The sequence below is a fragment of the Haliaeetus leucocephalus genome, unplaced genomic scaffold (genome assembly GCF_000737465.1).
Source record: "Haliaeetus leucocephalus isolate CR32 unplaced genomic scaffold, Haliaeetus_leucocephalus-4.0 Scaffold284, whole genome shotgun sequence".
In the NCBI taxonomy this organism is placed as follows: Eukaryota; Metazoa; Chordata; class Aves; order Accipitriformes; family Accipitridae; genus Haliaeetus; species Haliaeetus leucocephalus.
In genome coordinates, this window is record NW_010972720.1 from 11,124,278 (window position 1) to 11,149,405 (window position 25,128).

General features: G+C 34.7%; 1 protein-coding gene across 1 annotated transcript in view; it reads left to right on the forward strand.

The window, feature by feature from the left end:
* The window catches only part of SGCZ (sarcoglycan, zeta), a 228,687-nt gene extending 207,235 nt beyond the window's left edge, over positions 1 to 21,452 (forward strand). The window contains exons 6-7 of the mRNA XM_010570056.1: positions 9,411 to 9,534; positions 20,508 to 21,452. Coding sequence (XP_010568358.1) covers positions 9,411 to 9,534; positions 20,508 to 20,720 — 337 coding nt within the window. The 3' untranslated portion in view covers positions 20,721 to 21,452. The remainder of the gene's footprint in view (positions 1 to 9,410; positions 9,535 to 20,507) is intronic.
* The last annotated feature ends 3,676 nt before the right edge of the window (positions 21,453 to 25,128 follow it).

Sequence of the window (25,128 nt, forward strand, 5' to 3'; positions counted from 1 at the left end):
TTTTGGCTCCATCTATTCTGGGCAGGGAGGTGAAAAGAAAAAGTCAGATTCATAATAGCTTCACATATCTAAACTTTGCCTCAGCCACTCTTTATTCTATATCCAGATTATGAGGTCTTCAGGCAGAGAAACATCTGTAATATTTGCTATTAAAAATGTCTTTTGTAAAAATAAAATTCAGTTGAAATTTAAAGTAATTCCTTCCTATTTGCCCAACCACTTTGGTCACATCTTTCTACTGTCTTACATTTTCAAAAAATAGCTAGCGAGGGTTTGCTTTCAGAAAACGTTTTTCTACAATCCTTTGTGGAAGCTGGTAAGCCCTTTTGTGTCAAATCCCAAAACCTAATTAAATCTGACTTTCATTAGCTGGGATAAGCAGCATCAAAGAATCGTGCCTTAGAATCAGGAAAATGAATTATATCTTAATAATTTAATCTTCATATTTCACTACTTTTTCTCACAGGAACACAGTTAGGAAAACCAAACTGCCAATATAATAGGTCCCCAAATATTGGTTTTAGGCTAATAGTGCATTAAAACATGGTGCACTAATAGGTAATATCCATGCACAAAAGAGGCAGATGGTAGTTAAATGCAGATAGCTTTGCCCTCAACAACCTCCTTAATAAGGGGGTAAATTAATTTGTTGTTCTCTGGGGATCAAATTTAATAGTTTTTTTTCTCTTCTATGTCAAACCTCACATACCACTATAAGCTAATCCAGCAAGCTAATGCTGGGCATAATGAGATGAAAATTGATCAAGCAGCAAGGAACCACCCAAGCTAGTAGGATCCCACTTTACCTCTGATAAGAATTAAAAATACACAGATATTGCACAAGGGGTCTGTTTCACTCAGATGGTTTGTAGGAGCCATCTTTTGCGGCTTTTAAGGGGTGGTTTACTAGTAGGGCAAAATATCTATTCTATAAAAGCCTGGAGCCAGAGAAAGCCTCAGAAAGGAATTTTGACATTAATTTGTTAGTCATCTGAGCAGGCTGAGAGTAACAAAAGCACTGGGATTCTGTTCATCTGTTTTACCCAGAAATTAAATAATAAACCAAACCTCACCAAAAGGGAGAAGATGCAGTAGAGTAAAAAAAAACCAGCTTCCTTCCTCTGCTGTTTTAATAATGTCAGGTTCTAGTTACTATCTCAGTATTCTTTTTTAGTACAGTGGAAATACTTACTATTTATGTTTTCAGAATTTGTGTTTGGTGTTTAAATAGTTATTTCAGTGTTTGAGTATGTGTATTGACAGAACCTTGTTTGCTTAGTCTTATCCCTAGCTGTTGAAAATATGATTTATTTTTTTTAACATACATGTTCATACAAAAATAGCGATGGGTGTAGTAAAAATTTGAAAAATTGCCAAAAGTCAGGCTTCTTTTTTTACATATATATATATATGCTTTTATATATATATAATTTAAAAAATTTAAAAAGCATTGAAATAAATAGAGAAGAAAGCCTGTAATAAAAGTTATAATTACTATGCAGATAGAACACAGCAGGATCAAAAGTTAACTAGGTATGGCTCTTAAACTGAAAGAATAATTTGCCTTAGTGTTCAGTGACAATGATTATATTTGACGTTGGAGAAGGGAAAAGGCTCTAGTAGGAACTGAGATATGAAGGAAAAAAATACTGCTATCAGAATTGGTAGCAAAATTCATTGAGTTTCATGTGGTTAATTTAGGGTGCTGGATAATCTTTATCCCTGCTCTGTGACTGAACTAAATGTGAAAATAAGGTCAAATAGCAAAATTTATAATAAAGCTTTCAAACTGGAAAACAGACACTGTGGGATTGATGGTTTGGTAAAGGTAGCACTTCTAGTGAAATGGATGGAAAAAATGGTCATCTAGTATGTTATATGCTTTAGTCTGAACTCATTAGTATGCAATGTTTTACAATATTATTTTAAAAGAATCATTAACAAAAAGAATTATTAAGGGCTTGAAAATAAGTAGAAATTGGGATGAAATAGAAGGCGGATAGATTGTGCCAATCCAAAGAAATATTTTCCCTTTGTAAGATAGCTGATCCTCTAGAAAACAGAAAAGAGGTAGATCTCCCATGTGGGATTTAAGTAAAGTATTTGATATAGTGTTATATCTAATGAGAAATAAAAAGGCAAGAGAGAGAAGAGTGTATTTAAATAAATTTTAAGTGGTTTATAATAAGCATGTATTGTTCAGCCTGGAGGGAGATTGCAAGGAGAGTTTCTTCAGGATTGATCTTATTTCCAGTTTTGATAACTCTCTTTGTGCTAGAAGGAGGTACACAGGTTTGGAAGCACTGGCAATCAAAGACCTCAAGCACTGGAATAAGAATATTGTGAAACTCAAAAGTATGATGGTGAATATTGGATGAAATATTAGATAGAAATTAGCATTCTGCCTCTCAGATGCGAGAAGTTCTGGAATAGCCTTTCAAAAGGAACAACAGGGACAAGTAAAATTCTTTATTATCAGTGACTGGTTTATGCTTGCTTTATGATTATTCCATGCCATGGTTTCAGGAACACATGGATGGGCTCCAAGCATAGCTGTCTCCAGCTAACAGGATTTTGAATGTAAAAATAATGCCCTAAGCTTGGAGCAATAGAAAGCATTTGCACCGTGCTGAGTTAATGAAAGACAAGGCAACTTTCTGCTCTGCAGATCAGTGTGAAAGCAGCTAAGGATCTTTCTTTACCTGAAGCCCGCTCAGGTCTAACAGCAGCTATGAAGAGCAGAGGTGCTCGGAGTCGCAGGGGGAGATGCTCAGGGTCTCAATAGCACCCTGCTGCGTGCTCCCACCTCCAGCAAGGCTTGTTGCATCTGAAGTTGCCGCAGGGCTGTTACACTGCTTCCAGACCCAAGCTGCAATCTGCTATGTTTAATCTGCACACTTGTCAAAGGAATTTCAGCAGAATAATTTTCCACATGAGATGAAGTTTCCTCAAGATGTGGATCAAAACCACGTTGCAGTTTATCTCAGCTAAACTAGATCCATTTATATCATCTTAAGGCCTTTTAGGGAAACAATACTGAAAATATCATTAGAAGATTACAGATCATCTGGACTGTCACTTCCTAATCACAGGAAGCTAATGGTTTTCAAAACTGAGAAGATTGTATGTCAACCAGTTCTCATGTGTTTCCTTCCAGTTGTTCAAAGAGCCCCATTTGGGTCTTCAGCTGCCCCCAGGCACTTTATGTTCCGATCTTACTCGACAGCCACTTGAGCATTATCTGTGGGCATGTTGCTTCAATCTCCTTCTGACAAGATAGGTTTCTATTTTAATAAAATAAATTCTGAAAGATAGCTCAGGTAATGGAGCTATTTCTGGGAAGAAAATAAACTTTAAGTAAGGATTTTTAGTGGAGTGGAAGCGCATGTGTAGAAGGCATTTCAGGTCAGAACAAAAGTAAGGGAGATTATGGGAAGGAGAATGTTTTGTAGCTCTAAAATGTCAGGGTTATGAGGAATCCTTTTCCCATACCTCTCCTTAAGGGACTATTTTGGATTGTCTCGTATGCAGATCTTTGTCTCACAGCCTGAAAGTTTAGACTTTCGAGCATGTTGTGATATTTCTCTAAGAAATGAAAGCTCCCATTCTAAACCTTACATTTCTTCTAATTGTCTTGATTTTCAAAGGTTTGAGTTTTAGTGGATTTGACATTCTAGAATGCATGGGGTTTTATCACCTGATATTCCAGTTAGGTTTTTGGTTTGTTAGGTTCTTAATACTATTTCTAATTTTGATAGTTTCTGTCTTTAGCTATTCTGGGTATGCCCTCACCCACTCTAAGAAACGACCATGCATTAAGTTCTCTTTAACGTTCCTCACATCACCTGCTTATTTTTTCAAGCTCTTGCTTTAAACTTTTTCTCTCTCCAGCACTCCTTACCTTTCCTTGATGCTTCTTCACTTTTTCTGAAAAACTCTTCAATGACATTTTATTCCTTACTTTTCCTCCTCAGTAACTACTATTTTTTATGTTCTCAGAAGAGATCCTTTATTTCCCTATGTGGGAAAATTGTTTTTCTGTTTTATCATCTATGTCAAATAACATTAAAATACTCAGTTGTTTCAAGTGTCGCTATGGTAATGCAGACCCACTGAACTGAAACCAGTGGCATGTACAGGGCAATTAGAACTCAGATTTGAGCCTGATGAGGTGATTTCTCGGTTAATGAGAATTTCAGGAGTTATAATAAGGTCATGCTGATACATGCCAAAGTCAGTGACATACCGAGCATGGACATAACATGAAATGCTATACTGAATGCCATTCTACTGTTCTGATTTAAGTCAAGAAAGTTTCCTCCTTATTTAAGTTTATTGTCCATCAGTTGCAAAATTGGATATTGGAAAAAAAAAAAAAAGTCATGTTAATGTTTACTTGTTTAGGCTATTACCTATTCCATAAAACATTTATTTAATTTTCTCTTACTTAAGACTTGTGTTGTGAAGTCACAAAATAGAGAAACAAATTGTGCCCTTAAAGGTTAGGTTCCCACATTAATCAAAGAGAGCTTCATGTGAACTTATGAGAATTTTGCTTTTTGATAAAGGATAGCTGATGATCAGTGAACAGTATTAGGGATTCATGAGGCCTGCACATTTACCCTTGAATTTCAATTAAAAAAATTATTTCATCCTGAAAATGTAAGTATTTGGTTAAAAACATCAGAATACAACAAACTTCAGGAAAAATAACTATTCTGGCAATAAGTCACATGCATCTTGCAGAGGTGCACATTTTGATACATGTAAATGTATCAAAAAGATATTTTTGTCACTTTTATATATATGTTAAAAGGTGCATGTATAATCTTGTAAATAGTATAAGTAATGAAACTGAAATGAGTGAATAGTAATTTTATTTTCATAGCATTCCCACTACAATGTCAAAGGTAGATAATCAAGAATCCTCTGTTTGAATAGTTAACAATATCTTAAAAAAAGGCTTCCAGGTTTTTTGTCACTATGATCATAAAAGTCCCTGGTTATTCTTTATGAATACTACTGCAGCCTGACTTCCAGGAAATGGACTGAATGGAAACCCTAATTTTATCTAGCACCATCAGTGTTCAGTGGACTCCTTTAAGGACTCTTGGTCTCACTGGAGGACTCTTGAAATCAGTTTCTGTGAGCGTCAGGGCAGCCAGCTGTTCTTTTCATAATAAGAGAATTTGAAATAATATATATTTAAAATTGTTTGAGGTTTCTGGAAAACAACATTTTCAAAATTATTTTTAAGAAAATTCTTAATTCTGATTTGGAACAAAATGGTTTCACTGGTGGAAGAGAAGGCCCTGCGTCCTATGGGTTTTGAGGGTTGGGAGTGCTTGTTTACAAGGAAGAAGTAGGAAGAGGGATAGAGAGAGAGAGGCTTGACATATCCATTTGCCTTCCCTTCTCCTCTTTGTGTATCTTACCTCTCTGCAGCCCCAGTCCACCACAACTCTACCTACAGGCAGCAAGATCAATGTCACAATTATTTTAATCTATAGAAATCTACAAAAAGTTTACCAAGTCAATGTGTAGATTTTCCATTTGTTTTATATTTGCAAAACGTTTTGGGTTTTTTTGTGGGGGGTTTTTTGTTCTCTTTTTTTTTTTTTAATAACGGGATTCCTATGCTAACTGAAAAAAGCCACAAAAACCTAAGTTGGCAAAACCATCATATATAAAAGTTAAATTCTTAGAAGTATTGAAGTCTTTCTGACCTCCAGGTGTAAAGGTGCCAATAAAGGGGAAACAAGTACCTTCTTTACATGTGCAATCTGTAGTTGACAGCATGTTTTTTAATCCCCTGTTTTGAATACAAATTCCAAATTGGTAGAGGTTCATATCAGTTGTTTTACTAAGTAGCATGGGCTGGATCCACTGCTTAAATAGACACAAAGCAACTAAATTATTCACATCTGCACAGGGGAATCTTCTATTTCCTTCTATTTTAAGAAATACCTTCTGCTAGCCAACAGAGCAAAATTAACATAGATAAATCATATCCCATGTGAGGATGAGGGTTATGCAAGAGGTAAACCTAAACTATTTCTTAAAACCCAAAATGAAACCTTTTGGTTCATTTTAAAAATTATTTTTCTCTAATACAATCTAGGTCAGCTTGTAAACAGAAAATACCATATGAAAAATAAATGTTTCTGCATTTCTGATGAGAAATATTTTAGTACCTTCAAAGGAACATATTCAAGATATTTGAAAAGTTTCCTTTTTTAGCAAAAATTCTTTAATGAATTCAACTCAAATTCATATAGCTTTGATCCTCTGAAATTTATCTTTTTTCACAAATTAAGCATTGATAATTAAAAAGAAAAAAGCCTTTCTCTGCTCTGGATAGCTCATCTGTCTGCATCACATATAATGAATTGACAGATTACATTATTTTAAAACCTCTTTTTAAAAGCCTCTTTGTCTTTCCTACAGAGTTGTAGTTTTTGTCTAATAATAGCAGTAGCTACCTTCTCCATCATAGCTGTTTGTTGTTTGGGAAAGAAAAATTAAATTATATGAATAGGATTCACTCAAAGGTGTAAATACCAGTGTGACAGGCCATCACTAAAACTGAAAGGAAAGCAAATTCTTGATATGCTATTGTAATAATGCACTTTTGTTTGGAGGGATGAGTATTACAATGTGGAGTGTTACAATAAGTTTATAGTAGCGATTAAAGCTTTCAGAAACATGACAAAGAAAAATATTATAGAGCAGCTGTATATCAAACATAATTTATCTCAAAACATTGAGGAAATAAGTTATGTGTATAGACTTTTGTGTTTCTGGTAGCATGCTGCAGATTGTGCAGCTAAATCACTTTTCAGATGTAGATCATCCGAAGAATAATAATAAGAAAAGTAAATTAGTGACTGTAAAACAGATTTAGGCATTCAATTTTACTAATAGATGGGTGGTGTTTTAAAAACTATGCTGCTGATAATCAGCCATTCATTGACATTTCTACCACATTATTTGATTTCCAGAAACTGCTAAAAAGAAAATCTATTGTATGAAAGAGAAATTTCTTCTCCACAGTGTGTAGAAGGCTGATATGAACAACTTCTTTTCACGTTCAGAAATTAATTGCCCAAATGTCTTAATTTTAGACAAACTGGAAGTCATTTATGTTAACGTAGTTCCTGAAAAACCATGATGAAACTAGACAAAACAACTCTGAGATATACACTGTCATGTGTTTTGGGAAAAAAAAAATGTTTATTCTTCAAACAAAATCATAATGTCTTGAAAGATATTCCTAAATAGATTTTTATTGTCCACCTGCTGAAAAATTTCAGTCAGGTCTGAGAGTGGTTTTGATGTTATGAAGCTAGAAATATTTGTGACTTTGCTAATACCCATCAATTCAATGCAATAAATGTAATTAAGAGCACTTTTGTCTTCATGATTATGAAATGACAGCTGAAACCACTGAGAAATGTTAATATTCCTGGAAAGCAGGTTATAAATCACAAAAATATGCTGCTGAAAAATGTGGAATGGAAGTATCCAATCATTTAACATTTATACAGTTCAGTTTCCTTTTAAATGCAAGGTAAAACCTCATTAAGGCAACAGAGTACTTTCAAAAACCTAATTTCTAAACTTTATAGTTTATATGATTGCTAAAAGGTTTTTGAAGCTCTTTTTCTGCTGTCTTATAGCCATCAGAAGTTCACAACCCCTCACCTGAAAAACACTGATGTACATGACTAAATAATTCATTATATTCGGATTCTTCCCTGCTATGAAGAACTGCAGAACCTTCTATTAACTTCTCCTTACAGAGTGTCAAGAAAATGAAAGAAAATGGCTTAGCACTAACAGAAATATAGATTTTTCTACTACTCTTACCTATATGTATCCCATGTATGTTTTTTTTAATATAGGTAGCTATAAATAGTGTTTTACTCTATCTGGACACCTGCTTTTAATACTTTCATTTTTTGTTGCCAAATAATTGCTTTCCTTCTTTTTTTTTTTTTTTCCTTTCCCTATTGAGTGTCAGTGACATGTTACAAACAGAAATATTTCACAGACACCATCTCAGTGACTTACTTTGCATGCAAATGTGACATTTTGGTTTCAAAATTATAATCCATCACTATTCTGTACACTTAAAAAATTCAATAGGTGCAATACAATGAAATTCTCTTGTTCCATTGCTTGATAGATTTTTAATTTGGCTTTTCTGTACCAAATTCTTTGTCATACTATTCTTTCCTTTATACATCTAGTACCTCATTATATTTTTGGATGGATGTGACCTAATACTCAAAATACAATTTGTTGAAGAGGGAAATACAATGTTTTCTTCAAGCTACTCATTCTAGACATTTCTATCATTAATATATTTCATCTTACAAAAAGCCTTTGTTCAGGTAAAGTGGAACTGTGTTCTGTCATTATGTTATTGGGATATAAATAGATTAAAAGTTTTGTCTCCCTCTTAATGGGGCTATGCAATAAGTCTACAGCTGAACACAACTGGAATCCAAATGTTTATTTCCTAGTTCAATACAGTTTTCATCCCATCATCTTTCCTATTCAGTGTGTGAGCACAACTTCTATGAAATCCTTGCATTAGTACTTCCCTTTCAAGAGAAACCTGTACAATACTGTGAGGTAACATAGCTAAGTATCACAGTTCTGCATTAAGGTTGATGGAGGATCTTGAGTATAGGGAGAGAGAAATGGAAAGATGAACAGTAGGACAACAATAGTTGCTTTGAGGAAAGATACCAAGACCCAGTGATATGTGTCTTAGCTATATTATAATAGGGTTAAAGAGCATAATGAGTATTTTGCAGAACAGGAAAAGCATGCAAAAACCCCACAATAATAGAGACATAACAGATTTTCTTTTCCTCTCTTCTTCATACATAATGCTGCTACACCTACCCAAAATATGAATGAGCCTGTGAAGGCAAAGTAATTCTAATCATTTTTACATCATTATTTCAAACTTTTTAAGTGTTCTGTTTTCTTTTTATGTAGTTGAGCATTTGACATCGGTCACTAAGCAGACTTTTGTTATTAACTTGTCATTACAGAAGCACTTACAGAGATGTGTGGATTCTTAAGTACCTATATTTCAGTATTACTACAGTCAGGTAAATTAGGTACTGATGCCAGAAAGCATCACTAAGCAAACAAGCTTATATTAGTATATGCTTAAATGCTGTCTTAAATAGGAATAGATTTAAACACATACTTAATTTTTTTCTTTCTCCGGGCCATAAAGAGTAGTGAGAGAATCACACATATAACTCATTTTTACTTCTTTACCTTTCAAAATACATTTATGTCTACATGCATTGTGGGTTTTGGGGCTGGATGCTTTTTGGTGGTTTGATTCAGTGCATTTTTTCTCAGTGATTGTTTTTGTCTTTCAGACTTGAATCTCCTACTAGATCTTTGGTGATGGAAGCACCCAGGGGAGTGCAAGTCAATGCAGCTGCAGGAGACTTAAAGGCTACCTGTAGGAAAGAACTGCACTTACAGTCCACAGAAGGGGAGGTAAGTTCAGATGGTGGAGAAATGTTCTACAGCTCTGCCCAGTGTAACGCAAACAATGTGAGGATAGTTTATTCAGCAGCAAGGTAAACATCACAAGAAGTGTTCTGCATTTGCCTATGTTAAAGTAATTTTGGTTTAGCTTGCTCAATTATTAATACTTATTTGCTTTTTGCAAATATTTGAATCACTAAGTTTCATTCACACTGAAAAAAAATTAGTTAAATGAATATAGATAAGAATTATTTTTAATCTAAGAGTCAAGGAAAAAGCTACCCAGTCCTTCAGCATATCTGTGGAACAAAGACAGCTAAGTGATAGTGGTAAAAAATTACTTTGGATGAATCTGACAAACTAAGAGAGAGAAGTTTGGATTAATTTGGATTAATACTTCATTTTACCATGATGAAGAGGTTTAACAAATTTTCTCTACATGTGGTTTATCTCCTTGAACTGTTACTATCTCAGTAAGAGAGGCAGAGTACTTCAATTATGTTCACTATACTGTTTCATCAGTGTCTTGTTTCAGTGATCAGCTCGACACAAAAAAATTTTGGTATAGATTCTTCATGTGTAAACCTTTGCAAATTCATGAAAATGATTTTAAATTAGGTCACTGGTCTGGTTGGCAATCCATGTATTGCAGAAAAGCATGAAAGATTACTGGTATGAAAGTCCTTTCATCTTCAATCCTTAAGATGATATAACATTAAAAAATCTTGTGCAAGGGTATCAAAGGCTCTCAGATCTCTATTAGGCACTTTGGAGAAATGGATAGACTTTCAAATTGTTCTCAGTGGGACTTGCCAGGTTACAGCATTTTTGGAAAAAACGGTTGTTTAATATAAATATCTAATTGGGAATGGAGCTCTTTAGAAATTTTTTGCCTTTGGGGTTTGTATTTTGTATTTTCTACCGAATGTTCCCAGATACTTTACAAACTATTCAAATAAGCAACAACAAACAAAACCAGCATTCATCTGTGACAGATAATCCCCTGCAATGCACACTCTTTGCATTGCAATGCAGACAGGAACATTTTTGGCCAATATACTGCATCAAAGGCTTAATTTGACAACATTTTTCTGTTGATGCAAGTATCTGTCCAGCATAAAGCACAATATTTTCCTAATTCAGAGCCTCAAATACTTATATACCACATGCCCCATTTATTTCTGAGTTTTTCTGAAAGCCAGCTCTTCCCACAATCTTTCATCTTTACTTACCACCTCTCTAAATATGAAGTCTTTGTTACTGTTTCCTGAAGCTGTTGAGATAGCAGTAGGGACAATCTAATCCTCTTTTAATAGTAAATATCGTCCTCCCTCACCCTTGTCCTTTCTATGGGTATTTTCATTGCAAGGGGCTACAGCTTCCTGTAACCTTTCCTGTTTCCCCTCCCTAAATCCCTACCTGGCCCAATCTAGTATGTTTCCTATATTTATTAACATAAATTTTTCATCTAGAATGTATTGCTTTGTTCTTTCCCTTCATGACATTGCCAGAGGGAAAATCTAATACTCAAATGAAAATGAAAAAGGAAAGAAAAAAAAACAACCAAACCAACAGACGGACTGTTACCTTTCATCAATCCCTCATGATCCCTGAAGCAATGGTTGTATCTATAATGTCTTTGTTTAGTATCGTGCATCTCTGTGCTGCTTTGTACAAGTATTTAATCTGTAGATTCATCAGGCAGTTTTGTCTATACCAACACTGCAAGTTTATTGTGTGACTTCTTAAGTATTTACTACAACTTATTGAAAAGGTAGTTTTGGAAATAATGTCCTATGACCTCAGTTGGATTTTGAGAATGGCAACCCAAGAAAAGTTATGATGACTATATTAGGTATTATTCAGAATTGGAATTCAATTCAGTATTAAATACTTTGTAGGAAAAAAATGCCAGTGTAAAGCAGACTTTGCTGAACTTCATATTAAAAATCATTATATTCCTCTATGTGGTAAGTAAGAATTTGCACATCTGTGATTTCCCACATAAATTTTAGATTGGTGGTTATCAGAAAACAAGCTCTACCAGCTTTCCCCACTGTTTCCCAGGAGGCTGTTCTGTAAACATACATCTGACAAAGTTCAAAGTGTCTAATTATCTCTCGAATACTTGCAATTCCAGTAAAATCTGTAAAGAACTGTACCCTAAATCCACAGAGGAATTCCATCCTGAGGTCTGACCAATGCCTTTATAGTCTGCTATTTTATCTCTCACACTGGAGAGGATCAGAGGAAAACGCAAAAACACTTTGGAAGACATATGATGAGCTTCCACAGCATCATCAGTTGTGCAAAGTTACCGTGGCCACATTAGGGAATTGCTGGACTAATTACAGCCTGGTGAGAGGAACCAGGGTAAACATCTGATAGTTAAAATGTCTACATAACAAACTATTGATTGGTGTCCTTTCTTACAGCCCAACAGATACACCAGAGAATAGCAGACAGTATGGAAAAAAGTGTAAAGGGTTTATCATTACTTATTTTTAACAAAGCACATTCTAAACCAAAACAAAGTGTCTATGTAAAAAACAATCTTCACTTTAGCCTAAAAATGTATGCTTTATCAGTCAGGTTTCTTTCATGAATAAAAGAATGTTGTCTTTGTGAATTGGATCTGTGAACCATTTTTGTGATATGACGTTTTTTGTACTAGAAAAAATACAAGATTTTTGTATTATTCTCACACTGGTTAACTAAATTTAACATTTTAATGTTTGTAAGCTTATTCAAAAAATCATCAAAGATATGTGAATTAATATTTTCCTTCTATAGCATAATTATTGCCTTATTATGCCAGAAAATAGCTATGTGGCATCTGGAATCAACCAATTATAACCATGTAGCAGAACATTATGAAGTTACTGTGGATTAAACTATGAAACATATATTTTGCTTTTATTCAAGAATAACTTCAGAATATTTTTTTTAAGAACATAAACGTGTTTATGAAATAATTTTCCTCTAGCCTTATTTCTCATGCAGTATAATCTCTAGCCTCCCACATCATAAACTGAAAGCCTCTGCAAGCATTCAGAATTCTGCTGTTTGATACATTTTCTTTTTATTTATTGCAGTATTATAATAATCCTTTTAGCCCTATTACACATTATAATGCGTGATCCCAGACTGAATACTGGGGGCTGTAATTTAGACTCAGATTCTGCTGTCCTTTATAAAGCTCTTGAGCTGCACCCTTGTGAGTCGAGGCATCAGCAGAATCCTTTGATTCAATTATAGCTTGGCATTTAATTGTGAACTATGTATTATTCTATAAATAAACCATAACCAATGGTTTAAAGCAGCAATCATTTATAAGGAAAATGAAATGTGAAGCTCCAGGCTCCAGCTGAATCTATTGGTTCACATAAGAAGAAAAAGAACATCTCTTGTCTTGAAATTGAGCACAGTGACTGCTAGTTGACTATTGCTTCTTTCAAAAGTACAGATCAGTTTTGAATTCTGTAGATACTAGATTTTGCTAGATGTAAAAATATGTTAGAATTGAACCTGAAACACATTATCATATAATGATAACAAGCTTAAAGGATTATTTCATGTTGTCCACTCATTGGTCTAACAACTAATTTTAATGGTTCTGACAATATATCACCCTTTGAAGGAGAAGGCTGCTAACTAGCCTCAGCCCTGAGTCGTGCAGCTGCTATGTATTTTTGCAAGCAGCTTCTATGTAAGCTAGGCTCTGCACTTTCTTTGCATGCCATTGACTATAAAAGACCATGTGAATAAAGGGAGAAAGACGCACAGAGGCTTCTCATTTTTACAAACATATTCATACTAGTCACCCTGTCTGTGACCTTCTTCCTGTTTACCTCTTTATGCCCTTGTATTTCCTTGTCAAATTACACTCCTTCATAGCATCGTTTGTAGACTATATTTGGTTGTTTCTGGCATAATGAGGCTGATCCCTTGGTGAGGCTTATAGCTGTCACATTAAAAATGAGCGATACTCTTTAACAAACAAGTTTACTCAAAATCAGTGTAGCAGATAAGAGGCCAAGTTTATATTTACCATTTTAGCACAATACAGTTTATGAAGTGTACACCCAAGATTGTTTTGTAGAGACAAACAAATGCATATAGTACTAACATTTGATCTATAATCCTAGCTGGTTCTCCCTCTACATCTAGGAGATGTATTTAACACAGAGATTGATACTTAATAAAACTGGAGAAATCTTCACTTGTAAGCCCAAGCAACGGTACCATTTTAAAACTTTGGTTTTGATGGGGTTTTTGTGGATGGTTTTTACATTCTGAAACACCGGGAAAAAAAAGGATTTTTTAAATTATCTAAATACACTGAAATGGAATTACCTTGTTCTGCAAGCTGCTTGCCATGACTACGGAGGAATGGCTGATCAAAGGCAACAACATTTCCCAGATTAGTTCAATTCAGCCAAGTTATGTTTGTCCGAGATGAAATGTTTGGGGAAAAAAAAAAAATGTTTGATATGGATGAAGTGAGTTCAATAAAAAATAAACAATGGCAGTCTCTACAGCTCAAAGATCCACTGTTCAGTCACCAAAAATTGTCTAACAAATGTGTGCTGCATTTTGTTTTCACAGCCTTTTTTCATGGTATTAACCAGTTGACTTGTCACTGTTGTCTGGGAGGAAAGAGATTAGTGGAAATAAAGGGAAATTTTTCTGTATTTTTTTAATTCCTGGTTTTAAGAATTCTATTAAGATGTTTTAACAAATGTTTAGAATTATTGAAATGCCATGTTACTTTTAAACAAAACCTTTCATTTTCAACTTAAAACAATTATCAATGTGTAAGTTAATTTGTAATAAAGAACACTTTTATGTAGAAGACTACAACTAAAATACAGTGTTCCCAAACCACAAAAGCAAAGTGTTTTAACTGACATCACCCATTTTTGAATTGTTAATTCATGGGCTGAAGACCAACACCATAAGCCATTTTATTAGAAAGAGCAAAAGAAGTGACAATGAATAATTTATTATATAAATAAAATATTTTTCCATTAATATCGCATTTTAATGTAGTTCTGATATGAATGTTAATTGATTAATTAGTTTTTGTACTTGGTAGACTAAGCACAAATATTCCAAATACATTTCTCTTTCTGGGTTGGGTACATAAATCACAAAGAAGTCACATCTGTCCCCTAATTGAATTAATTTGCAGAGACTTCTAATATCACGTAGCATTTGATTCTGGGAATTCTTATGTACGAGACTACCATTGGCATTCCATAAACATTGAAGATTGAAAACTTCTACTGGTCAAGATTCACAGCAACCCCATTTGAACATCCTTCAAAATTACTTCCTTAATAGAAAGAATAAATACACCAGAAAGTTTTTGCTTCAGTAGTTACCCATATAAACTGCACTGGGGTTATAAGTCAGCAATTACAATATATGCTTGTGTTTATTTAACATAAATTTACAAAAATGTGTACTCAGAATGAAACATGACTCTCATAAACACTTCAGTCCTGAAGAGTCAAAACATAAATTCTTCCATTGGAGCAGGAACTGTACACTTCACTAAGATACAATGTTACATTTAACATATATATATGTTAGTTTTCAAATTTCTTTCCCCTGTCAGTAGTTCCAGGCATAACATAGAGGTGGTAATGGGAGCAATGTTAACAAAAGAAGAAACTTGCCAGGGTGACTCTGTCCAGGTATATCAGGTATAATCTTTAGAAAGAGAACATTCACCCCACCAGACCACGGTTTGGCCTAAAGATCTCATTTGTCTTGTGGTCAATTAATCCTACTCCTATAGTGAATACATTTTCAATACACAGCTTGTACTAGATCTTTTTGTCTTCTCTGAATATTTATTCTGTTCAGTTTCAACCCAGTCATCACATTCATTTCACTGTTTAACTGTTCCTCAATACTATTAATCATTATGACAGATATGGTTCCAGATATTGTGCCAGCATATGTTTAGATTTTACAGAATATATGCTATCAAGTTAATATTTTAATGTTCCATTATTATTTTTTTCTTTTTTCAGAACTCTCTTTCAGATTTAATGCAAACTACTTTAGGTGAATGGTTTTAAAATAAATGTCGAAACCACAGATAAGTGTTAGAACAAATGGCCCACGTGAACTAAAGCACTGCAATTTATCTTATAGTTCATCTTCACTTTGAATGTTAAAGTATACCAGCATATGAAAATTACATAGTTGAGTCTAGTGACCCAATCTATATAATTGTCTTTGTATGTATGCTTCTGATAGCATATACAGAAGAGCAAAAAGACTAGACAAAATCTTGCATTGTTATAATTCAGATTAATTCTGAAGAGCCTAGGGGTATCCAAGAGGTTCATTTAGTGAGACGTCATTGCACTGTCTCCTCATACTGGTTGATGAACACCAGCCTTTCAGCTTTCCTTCTTTTCTTGCACATTTCCTTCCTCCAGTTTCCTGCAATTTCTTATTTACATTAGCCCTGAAATATGCCTTTGCAGCTCTGTAGAATTATGTGTCTAATCAAGCCGCACATGAATACAGAAAATTCTTCAATGTTTATAAATCCTAATTCATTCATTTGGCTTTATCAGCTTAACCTATCATTTCCTCTCTTGAGAGAACTTAGTCAAGGACCCAGTGGAGAACTTTTATGACTGGCAGGTTCATATGTCTGTATGAAATGGCTTGTAGGAATATTTGATTTTTTACCTCATGCCTACATCTTGCCCACTGTAAGTTCTCTACTTCAATTTAGTTCTTTGGTTTGTAGATAATCTATATTTTCTGGCTTGCCTTCCTCTCCCTTTCCCTCTCACTGTTCAGATTAACGACACAGTCAGATGAGCAGATGACTTGCAGATCTCCGTTAGCAAAAAACGTATTTTAAAAGAGTGCAATTTTTCCATTCCTATCACATGCCCTACAGGCTGATTCAGTTTGCTACTTTAATTAGTCAGAAATCAGGTCTACTTTTAAATATTATATGGCTAATGTATTTTTCTCAGCACTAAGATGCACAAGACAAAGCAGTGATCTAGGATTTCTAAACCTTAAGTATTTAGAGGGAATGATGCTGCTCAATGTTCTGCTCTCTGTGAAATAGCATTTCTTTGAGTAGCCGCTGCTTTTTCTATTTTGTAATCTCTTAATCAGCTTCCTATAATGTTTCAAGAATGGTTAAAAGTTTTGGTTTTATCCTTGCCTATTTATCTGCTGAGGTGTGAGACTCTCAGAAAGAGCATGACTGGCTTGTATGGCCTTGATGTATATGAAGTATTAAATGGCTTATATTGTGCTTCTCACAACACAAAAGATTAGAGAAAGACCATGTATACAAGCACTTCCATTAACTACTATCTTTTAGCAACAGTGTTCCCTGGGAACATAATAGTGTTCAGTTTTTTGTCTTGCCACTTCTTCCCTTCTCTTTAAACACCTCATAACATCAGGCATAAAAGGGTAAGTAGTTTAAGTTTTACTGATGTTGGAGGACTTTTTGGCCATGAATTTCAGTTTTTAGCAGATGATAGGTGGGGAGAGGGTATATCGTCAAACACGGACTGCGTTCCTCTGAAATTCCTTATATATTGGACTACTGTGATGATATATTTGGACCGCAGCTTAACTAATAGATAGCAATGTTGCATCTGTAAATTTAGTCTTTTATTTATAACCTTGACAGCATATGTACAGAGTAGATTTTAATACTGGCTTTAAGCCATCTTTATTAATCCTCTTCATCTCAGGCTTCCCCCAGGATTAGCTATAGGAGTCTGTTTTAATTGCACAGCCTTCCCAGCTTTCTGCAAAGGCATAGAGCTTGTTAGACTCATCGCAGCAGATACACGCTCAGGAGAAGCCACTTCTTTTTTTCTCAGACACTATTCCCCGGTATCCACATTGCTCACCAGATGTTCTGGGATGCATGCTTGGACAGGATCTGATAGCTACGGCCCAAGATTATGACACCAGCAAAACCTGGATTGATCTACATCACAGTGTGAAATTTGTAAGCACCAGTGGAAAAACATGCATAGCTATGCTTAAAAAGATCATTTAATTTAATGAACAAAACAACTGAGCTACATTGTATTGTAATGCACACTGGAGTAAGGTCCACTGGAGCAAAGTCTTAGAGCAGTACACTGCAGAACATCTGCAGTGGGGGGCTGCAGAAGCATAGCTGTGCTGATGTAAACAAACAAATAAAAATATTGAGCTCCTAGAAGAAAAGATAATAAAGTTCAAGAGATTTTAATGTAGCCTGGTCTCTGACACATATACCTCTGTTTTTTTTCTGAGTTAATTCTTGTTTGAATCAAGACATGTCTTTTAGAACCCATTTAACTTGGATTGACAGATTACTCATGGTCCTTCCCCATCACCAAATTGCTAAAATGGCTGGTCACATGCTCTGTCAAAAGTACAAATAGCTAATCTTGAATTGTTGTTGGATTTTCTTACATGTATGTCTTCTACACTGAAATGCCTTTTATTATCACATATATAATATTCTAATAGCTTCCATTTTTTTTAAACAAAGGCATAGAAATAGTCTTTTTCTTATCTTCTTTCATATTCCAAATATATCAGGACTTACCAAAAATCAGTATTAAAAGTCCAAAAGGCTACTCAGATTTTTTTTGAGATCTATTTGTTAAAAGTTATCAATAGCTGCTGATTAAAAGTATATGACATCACTAGCTCCTGTTTAATATCTGGCTGAGTTACTGTTGAAATTGAAAGTATTTTATCACAGTCATGTTCTGACATCGATACTTGACTGCTCTCCAAGTACAGAACTATGCTGAGCACTATTCAGTATAAAAGATACACTTATACTTACATAGAGCTTACACTGCTGAATGCTACTGGATTTTTATGCAATACAATTGATAACTCCACCACTGCTACCATTTGCTAACTTTCCTTGCTAACTTGCTAACATTTCTTTTATTCTTGATATGAGAAATGAAAGAGTACTTTTTATTACCTGTCACTCCACTGACTGATGATTATCTCCTTTGTTTCCTTCCTATATTTTACCAATTCCTAGCTTCTAGTTTGCTATCAAATTCTTTTTTTCCCCCCATCTGTTATTTTGTTTTCTTACTATGCTTGCTATAGTTAATTTCACATTTACTCCTAGCTGAGCTGAATGTTTTACATTTGTAATCTTTTTTTTTTTCAGTTGTAATTCTAGCAGAACATTATTAAATTGTTCCCAACACCATCCACATTTCTTCCATCTAAATTATTTCTGCAGGGGTTTTGACTCCTAATTATTTCAGGTCTATGATACTGGACTTTTAAAGGAGCAATGCATGTATGTGTGTGTAAATACATCATTCCTTTGTCATATAAATTACAGAACAAAGATAATAATTTGCTGCATTTTAGTTTTGTAATCAATTCCTCTGTCAATCAGGATGTGAATTAAAACATGCATCATGTCATGCAGTTGTCACCTGTGCCTCTGAGATTCACCCTTTATGTCCCTCTTGGTGTAAATTCCCACCGATGACAGTATCTTACTCTAGGAGCTGGAGAACTCTCAGTGATGGGGGGTTATATTGTTTGGGGCTACTTTCAGCCTGTATTTCCTTTGATGATCCTGGTCATTTACAATGCTTCTGCTGTGAATGATTGTGCATCAGTCCTTGTATGGGATTTTATCCAGCCGCCTTAATTTTTTTCCCAGCCTGCGCTCCTTCACTTCTCTCCAGCCAGGGCTTAGCAGTGCTTCTGCGCTGCTTTTTTGCCATATGCCGCTGATTTTATCATAAAATATTTGTCTCCTGTAGAGAAAAGCAATATGTGCCATATTTCCCCAGTTTCTTCACAGGTACTGCCAACATTGTGATATAATGGTGTTAAGATGGCTTAGCTGATTTTCAATACCTTATAAAACACACTAGCCAGTATTTAAGGAGCTCACCTTTTCCTAAGCTTCATACTGTTACCTGCAGGGCTTAAAGCCATTTTGATTTGTTACCTGTTTTCTAGAAGTTCCTAGTCGGCACGTGAGGTGATGACTGATCTCACTTTGGCTCTCATTTACTCCTTCCGTAAATAAAAAAGAAATTCTAAGCAGCTGGAGATTCATCTGTTTGTGCCATTGAAAGTCATGGGTTTTTCCTGCTTTAGTTACCTAATTTCATTACGTTGTTTATTCAACACCCTGAAAATGTAGCATAAGTGCAAATATTGCAGAACTCAATACAGATTCATGAACATTACTGGTATCTACAGTTTCATACTGACTCGTATTATTTCCAATGGAAGGAGATTTAAAAAAATAACAGTATTTTTTAATCATATTTAATGCTCAGAAACAAATGGGAATAGCTTGATGACCTTCTTAATAAGACTTTAACCTGAAATCTTTTCTCCTCTTAATTTAGGTCAAATAAGCTCTTTATTTTGTGCATATGACTCTGTACCCTTATTTAATTATTCTCTGGATGTAGCTATTGTTAAGCCCCTACAGTTTAGCACAGTTCAGCACATATTTCCAGCTGCTTACAGGAACACGCTGGGGAATGTGCTTTAAAATCACTTCACACTTATTAAAATACAAATTCTTCTAGACCAAGGATATGCTACTGCCATGAATGAATAGATTTTAATCATAAAATGTATAAGTGAAAATTCAACCAATTCAAGAATATTGTCAAAACGTTTTTGTATGACACTGCTTGTATCTGAATAAACATGTTGGGTGAAGTATTTGCATATACTGTAGTAACTAGTATTAATGGGTATACAACTACACAGAGTTGAAAACCAAGAAATGTTGACAGTTTTTTTTATTTCTAAAAATAATTATTTCTAATATATATTTCTAACAATCTAATACTTCTCATAAAATATTTCTAATTGTTTTTATATTTCTGAAGAAACTCATGACTTCTTTAAAATATGTCACAATGCTAAAAGATATTTACTTACACCTTTCCCCCCCCCCTTTGTAGATATTTTTAAATGCAGATACAATCCGCCTGGGAAATCTACCAGTGGGTTCCTTTTCCTCCTCCTCCTCCTCCTCATCCTCCTCACCCAGCTCTTCAGCTCCTCGCCAGACTATCTATGAGCTCTGCGTCTGTCCCAATGGTAAACTTTACCTGTCCCCAGCAGGAGCAGGCTCCACATGTCAATCCAGTAGCAACATCTGCTTGTGGAGCTAGAATGACTCCAATTTATCCTCACACCAGAATAGCCTTTTGTTACTATCCCTCTGCTTCACAGTTCTGCTCGGTTTCCCTTGTGACAAGTTCGACGCTTCAAACGGCCTGCAGAGCAACTTCTTCCAGTGTAAGCAGGAATACAGCGCTGCCTTCTCTTGTGGTTTGTGTTGCCACTCAACATAGAGATGGGAGTGAGATATTCAGAAATCAATGTATTCTTCATCAGGAAACCTGGAACAAAATACCACCTTTTGTCCAAAAGGGAGAATAACACAGGTGCCTTTGCTACATGAAGTGAAGCACATAGTTTTAGATTTTTGCAGGACCTGGATATGAACTGCACATATATATATACAGTACACAAACAAATTTGCCCAGAATCTGATGGTGAGATGAATTGGTTCCCCCTGTATGATAAGTAACTTCACTGTCTGAAAGCACAATTTTCCATTCATCTTTTTGGATGTAAACTTTTATCCCTGAATTTTAAAATTTCGAAGCATTGTGTGATGCTTGCTTTACTAAACAATTAAATTCAGTAAATGGTTTTTAACACAAAAAGAGACAGAATCCCTCCCTGAGTTTGGTTTCTTTAAAAGTGTGTTGTTACTCTTTGTCTACTAAGTCTAGGGTTTTGTACACTAGGTAAATTTTGGAAGTGCTCAGCAATATTACCTTTCAAAGTTAATAAGACGTCTGCTCTTGTTTGTCACATCTGAATGGCCTTATATAGTATTTTTATGGCTACTGCATGTGAAGCAATTGCTTTAAGTAGAACACACAGTTTCTGGAAAAGAAGAACAGGGTAAAGAGGGAACTACTGATGATATGTTTGTTGATCAGTGTATTGCTCTTCACAAGGTATTTATGATTGGCAAATGCAAAAACAAGAGAAAATCTTCAAAGGTACATCTTGTCCATTTTCTAGCTACGTCTAACTGCTGCCATTTGAACACAGTACAAACGTTAGTACTAACGTAATGTGTAACGCTGAGAAGCAATGCACTAACAGCTGGTATGACATTCACATTTATTATTCTCTTTTGTTTACCATCTGCTGCTAAAGTTTTCAAAGTAATAGTATTATATATATAAACACAAATTACATTCAATATTAAAAAGTACATTGATATTACATTGACTTTATCAGGTCTATGTTTAAATTATGCAGCCCCATTTGCACCCAGATCTCACTACTAACTTCCTTTTTTGATGAGTTTGATGTGGGATTTCTTTCTTGTATCAACGTTCTTACTTGTTTGGCTTGGTTGGTAATTGAAATCTTGCAAAAAAAATGCTTTGGTATGCTGCTAGTAAATTTATCGCAACTTTGATTAACAAGAATATCTTGAAACTTGCAGAACCCAGGAATGTAAAACAGTATAAAAATGTTTCCTATTGTGGAAGATGGCTTGATTACATGAGGTAAGTGTGCTTTTTAATTCTATCCTTTAAATTACGTCACCTACCATGTAGCTTTAGAGGCTTCTGAATGTAAGATCACCAATACAATGACGGCTTTTGCAAGGTAACTCTAAAGTCAGGGCAGACAGTGCAAGGTGGATATTTCTACGCAATGTTTTTCTTTCTCAGAGAAAATAAATGAAAATGAGCAAACTAATACTGTGATTACCTTTGTATTTTATTACCACCTTTTAAGGCTGATTTTGTTTTCACTTCAGGTGAAATTCACTCCTATGCAGAAGTCCAGCACAAGACGTGTCCACGGCTTGACTGGTGCTTGCCTTTCCATTGGCACTCTTCAGAGGTGTGAATTTCACCCCATAGCAAGAATTCTATATTTCTACCATTTAAATGAAGATTTTAAATTGATAATTTTCTCTCTTCAAAAGAAGGCTGTTAACAGCTGATTTGTTATTTCTTTGAGAATTTTATTCTTTCACTTAGAAAGAAAATATATTAGAAAATATTGCAAGAAAATGTATTAGAAGCCTGAGGATTTTTGGTAGGAGGGACAGAAAGAGATAAAAATGACAAAGAAGGTGATAATAAAACATTATCAAGTGTAGCTGTACAATATACCCTTAAAACTGTAGGGAAATAGATGTCTTTTTCTTATGCACACAAGTAATTGAATGGTAGTGTGAAAGTCATGTGGATAAATAGTATTTCAGGAGTAAAAGTATATAGATCTGTATGAGGTCACATCTATACATATTCATTATCTGTGCACACCTACATACGCTTGTTGCTTAAAAGATGGACAAATAGATTATAGTGACTAATCTATTTGGTGAATTAAATTGTGGCTTCTTACAAATTCCCCACAAGTAGACTAAGAACTTTTTTTTCTCTTCAAATAAACCCACAGGATGGCTTGTAGATACTTTGTCATGAAGACATTCTCCACTGAGAATTTCTTATTTGTTTGCTCTTCACCTTATGTGATTACTTACCTGTAATACGTATGAAAAATGCTTTTGCCCACTGGATGGAAGGACCCAACCTTTATAAATTTTACACAAACTTGGGTGGGGATGGGCAGGTAGAAAAAAAAAATCTTTTGTTACTAGCTTCATTTTAAAGGCAAGGCTGGAATAATTTGCCACTTTGTATGAAGAAAACTCAGGGCAGAGGTGTGGATGGCACATTGGACTCAAAAAAACCAAGCCAGTAAGTCCACATACCTCTGCACTGTCAGGATTTTCTTGCTTGGAGTCCCTTCAGTCTGAAGTACAGTGTATTTGAGAGCAACCTATGGTCTCTATAGGTTCTCTTCAGCAACCTATGAGATAGCATAACGAGTTCTCATAATGTCTTAATATTCTGGTGAGTTTCATAATACTGATGTTTTACTTTAAATCCATTGAAAACTGAAGAAGGGGAAAATCTCAGTTTCCATTTTAAAGAATGTTTCTAGCCCATGTGATTTCAGAGAGTATTAGAAAAGTGATTTCAGCGCATTTAGAAAACTAAAAAATTAAAACACCAATAACCTGTAAGCAGAGTCATTATTACTGAGTGGAAGGAGAAACAGACCCAGTGGTTTTGAAAGTTTGGAGCTGGCAGTAGCAAAAACCTCAATAGTGGAGTGCTTCCGCTTATTGTACACCCCAAAAATATCAGAAAAATGGCATAATCCCACAATGTCATTTCAGATGGAAGGAAAATAGAATATCTCAGCACAAATATCATATTAAAACATGGAGCTATATCTGTGCTATTGCAGTGCTGGTTTATAAAGCTGAGGTCATTGTGTGCAAAGCCATAGGAAACTTCCAGATTCTTTTTTGTCACCTTCTTCATAGATTCCTGGCTCTGTCTCCAAGTTATTTCGGTCTTTGTTGGCCATTTATAATACCTAACATTCAGGTTATGATTAAGCCCCAGCTAATGTTTCTCTAGGTAGAATGCTTATCTGACTGAATATTTTGATTGTGTATTTTAGAAATGAGAGGTCATTTCTTATTCTGGTTAAGGCAAGAGCTTCCCATTAACAAATCACTCTGTTGTGACAATTGTAGGGAAAGACTGAAGATCTTAGGATATTTTTAAGCATTAATATTAGAGCAATTTATAAAAAAAAACCAACAGTGGCTAAAATGTTCATCGGAGGTTTTTTATAGTATATGAATACATGTATCAAATAAAGCTTCTTTTTGTACTAGAATGTTTGTATGGGAGCCACTAAGATGGTATTGCAGCTGTTTGACTTCTTCAGGGCTATCCTTATGACAACAATGAAATATATGAAAAGACATTATTAGCTACATGTATTTAATATATATGATAGATTTATCTTCTGTAAAAATATCTGTGTCATGATATCATAGGATACTGTCTCTTTCTTGTTTAAAAAAAGAAAAATAAAAGCATCAGCCAACCTCTCTGAGCACTGTTAGCTGTATGGTTTTGTATTGCAGTTCATTCATTGGTTAAGTGGTAAGACCAAAGACTGACACTTCTATTATATCTAACACTATGACACTGCTGCTTCTACTAATTCTGTTGGAATGAAGAGATGACAAGTTGTAATTACAACATGAAATTGTAACATAGTTTAGAATTGTGCAGCATTTTGAGCTGTAGATTGTTCACTTTTTTCCAGGGTTTAAATTTTTTGTCAGTGTGGTGCAATTACATTACTGTTCATGCATACGAGGATCTTTCGGTGTTCCTAAGAGAATGAAAGAGTATGTATTCCACAATGTGCCAAGACATTGCTTGTTTCAACTGAAGTTATACCAGTTTGCTTGCAAAACAGTGGCTTGACTGGATAACAGAATTGACTTCAAACCATTTTAGATGCAGAGGACTAAGTCTGGATTGAAGATACAGCCATAAATGTCTAGAAGGATTTAATGAAGGATGTTTAAGATATTCAGTTGTTAACACCATGGTTTGTTTAATGTTTTTTGGTTTTTGGTTTGTTTTTTTTAAGATTCTA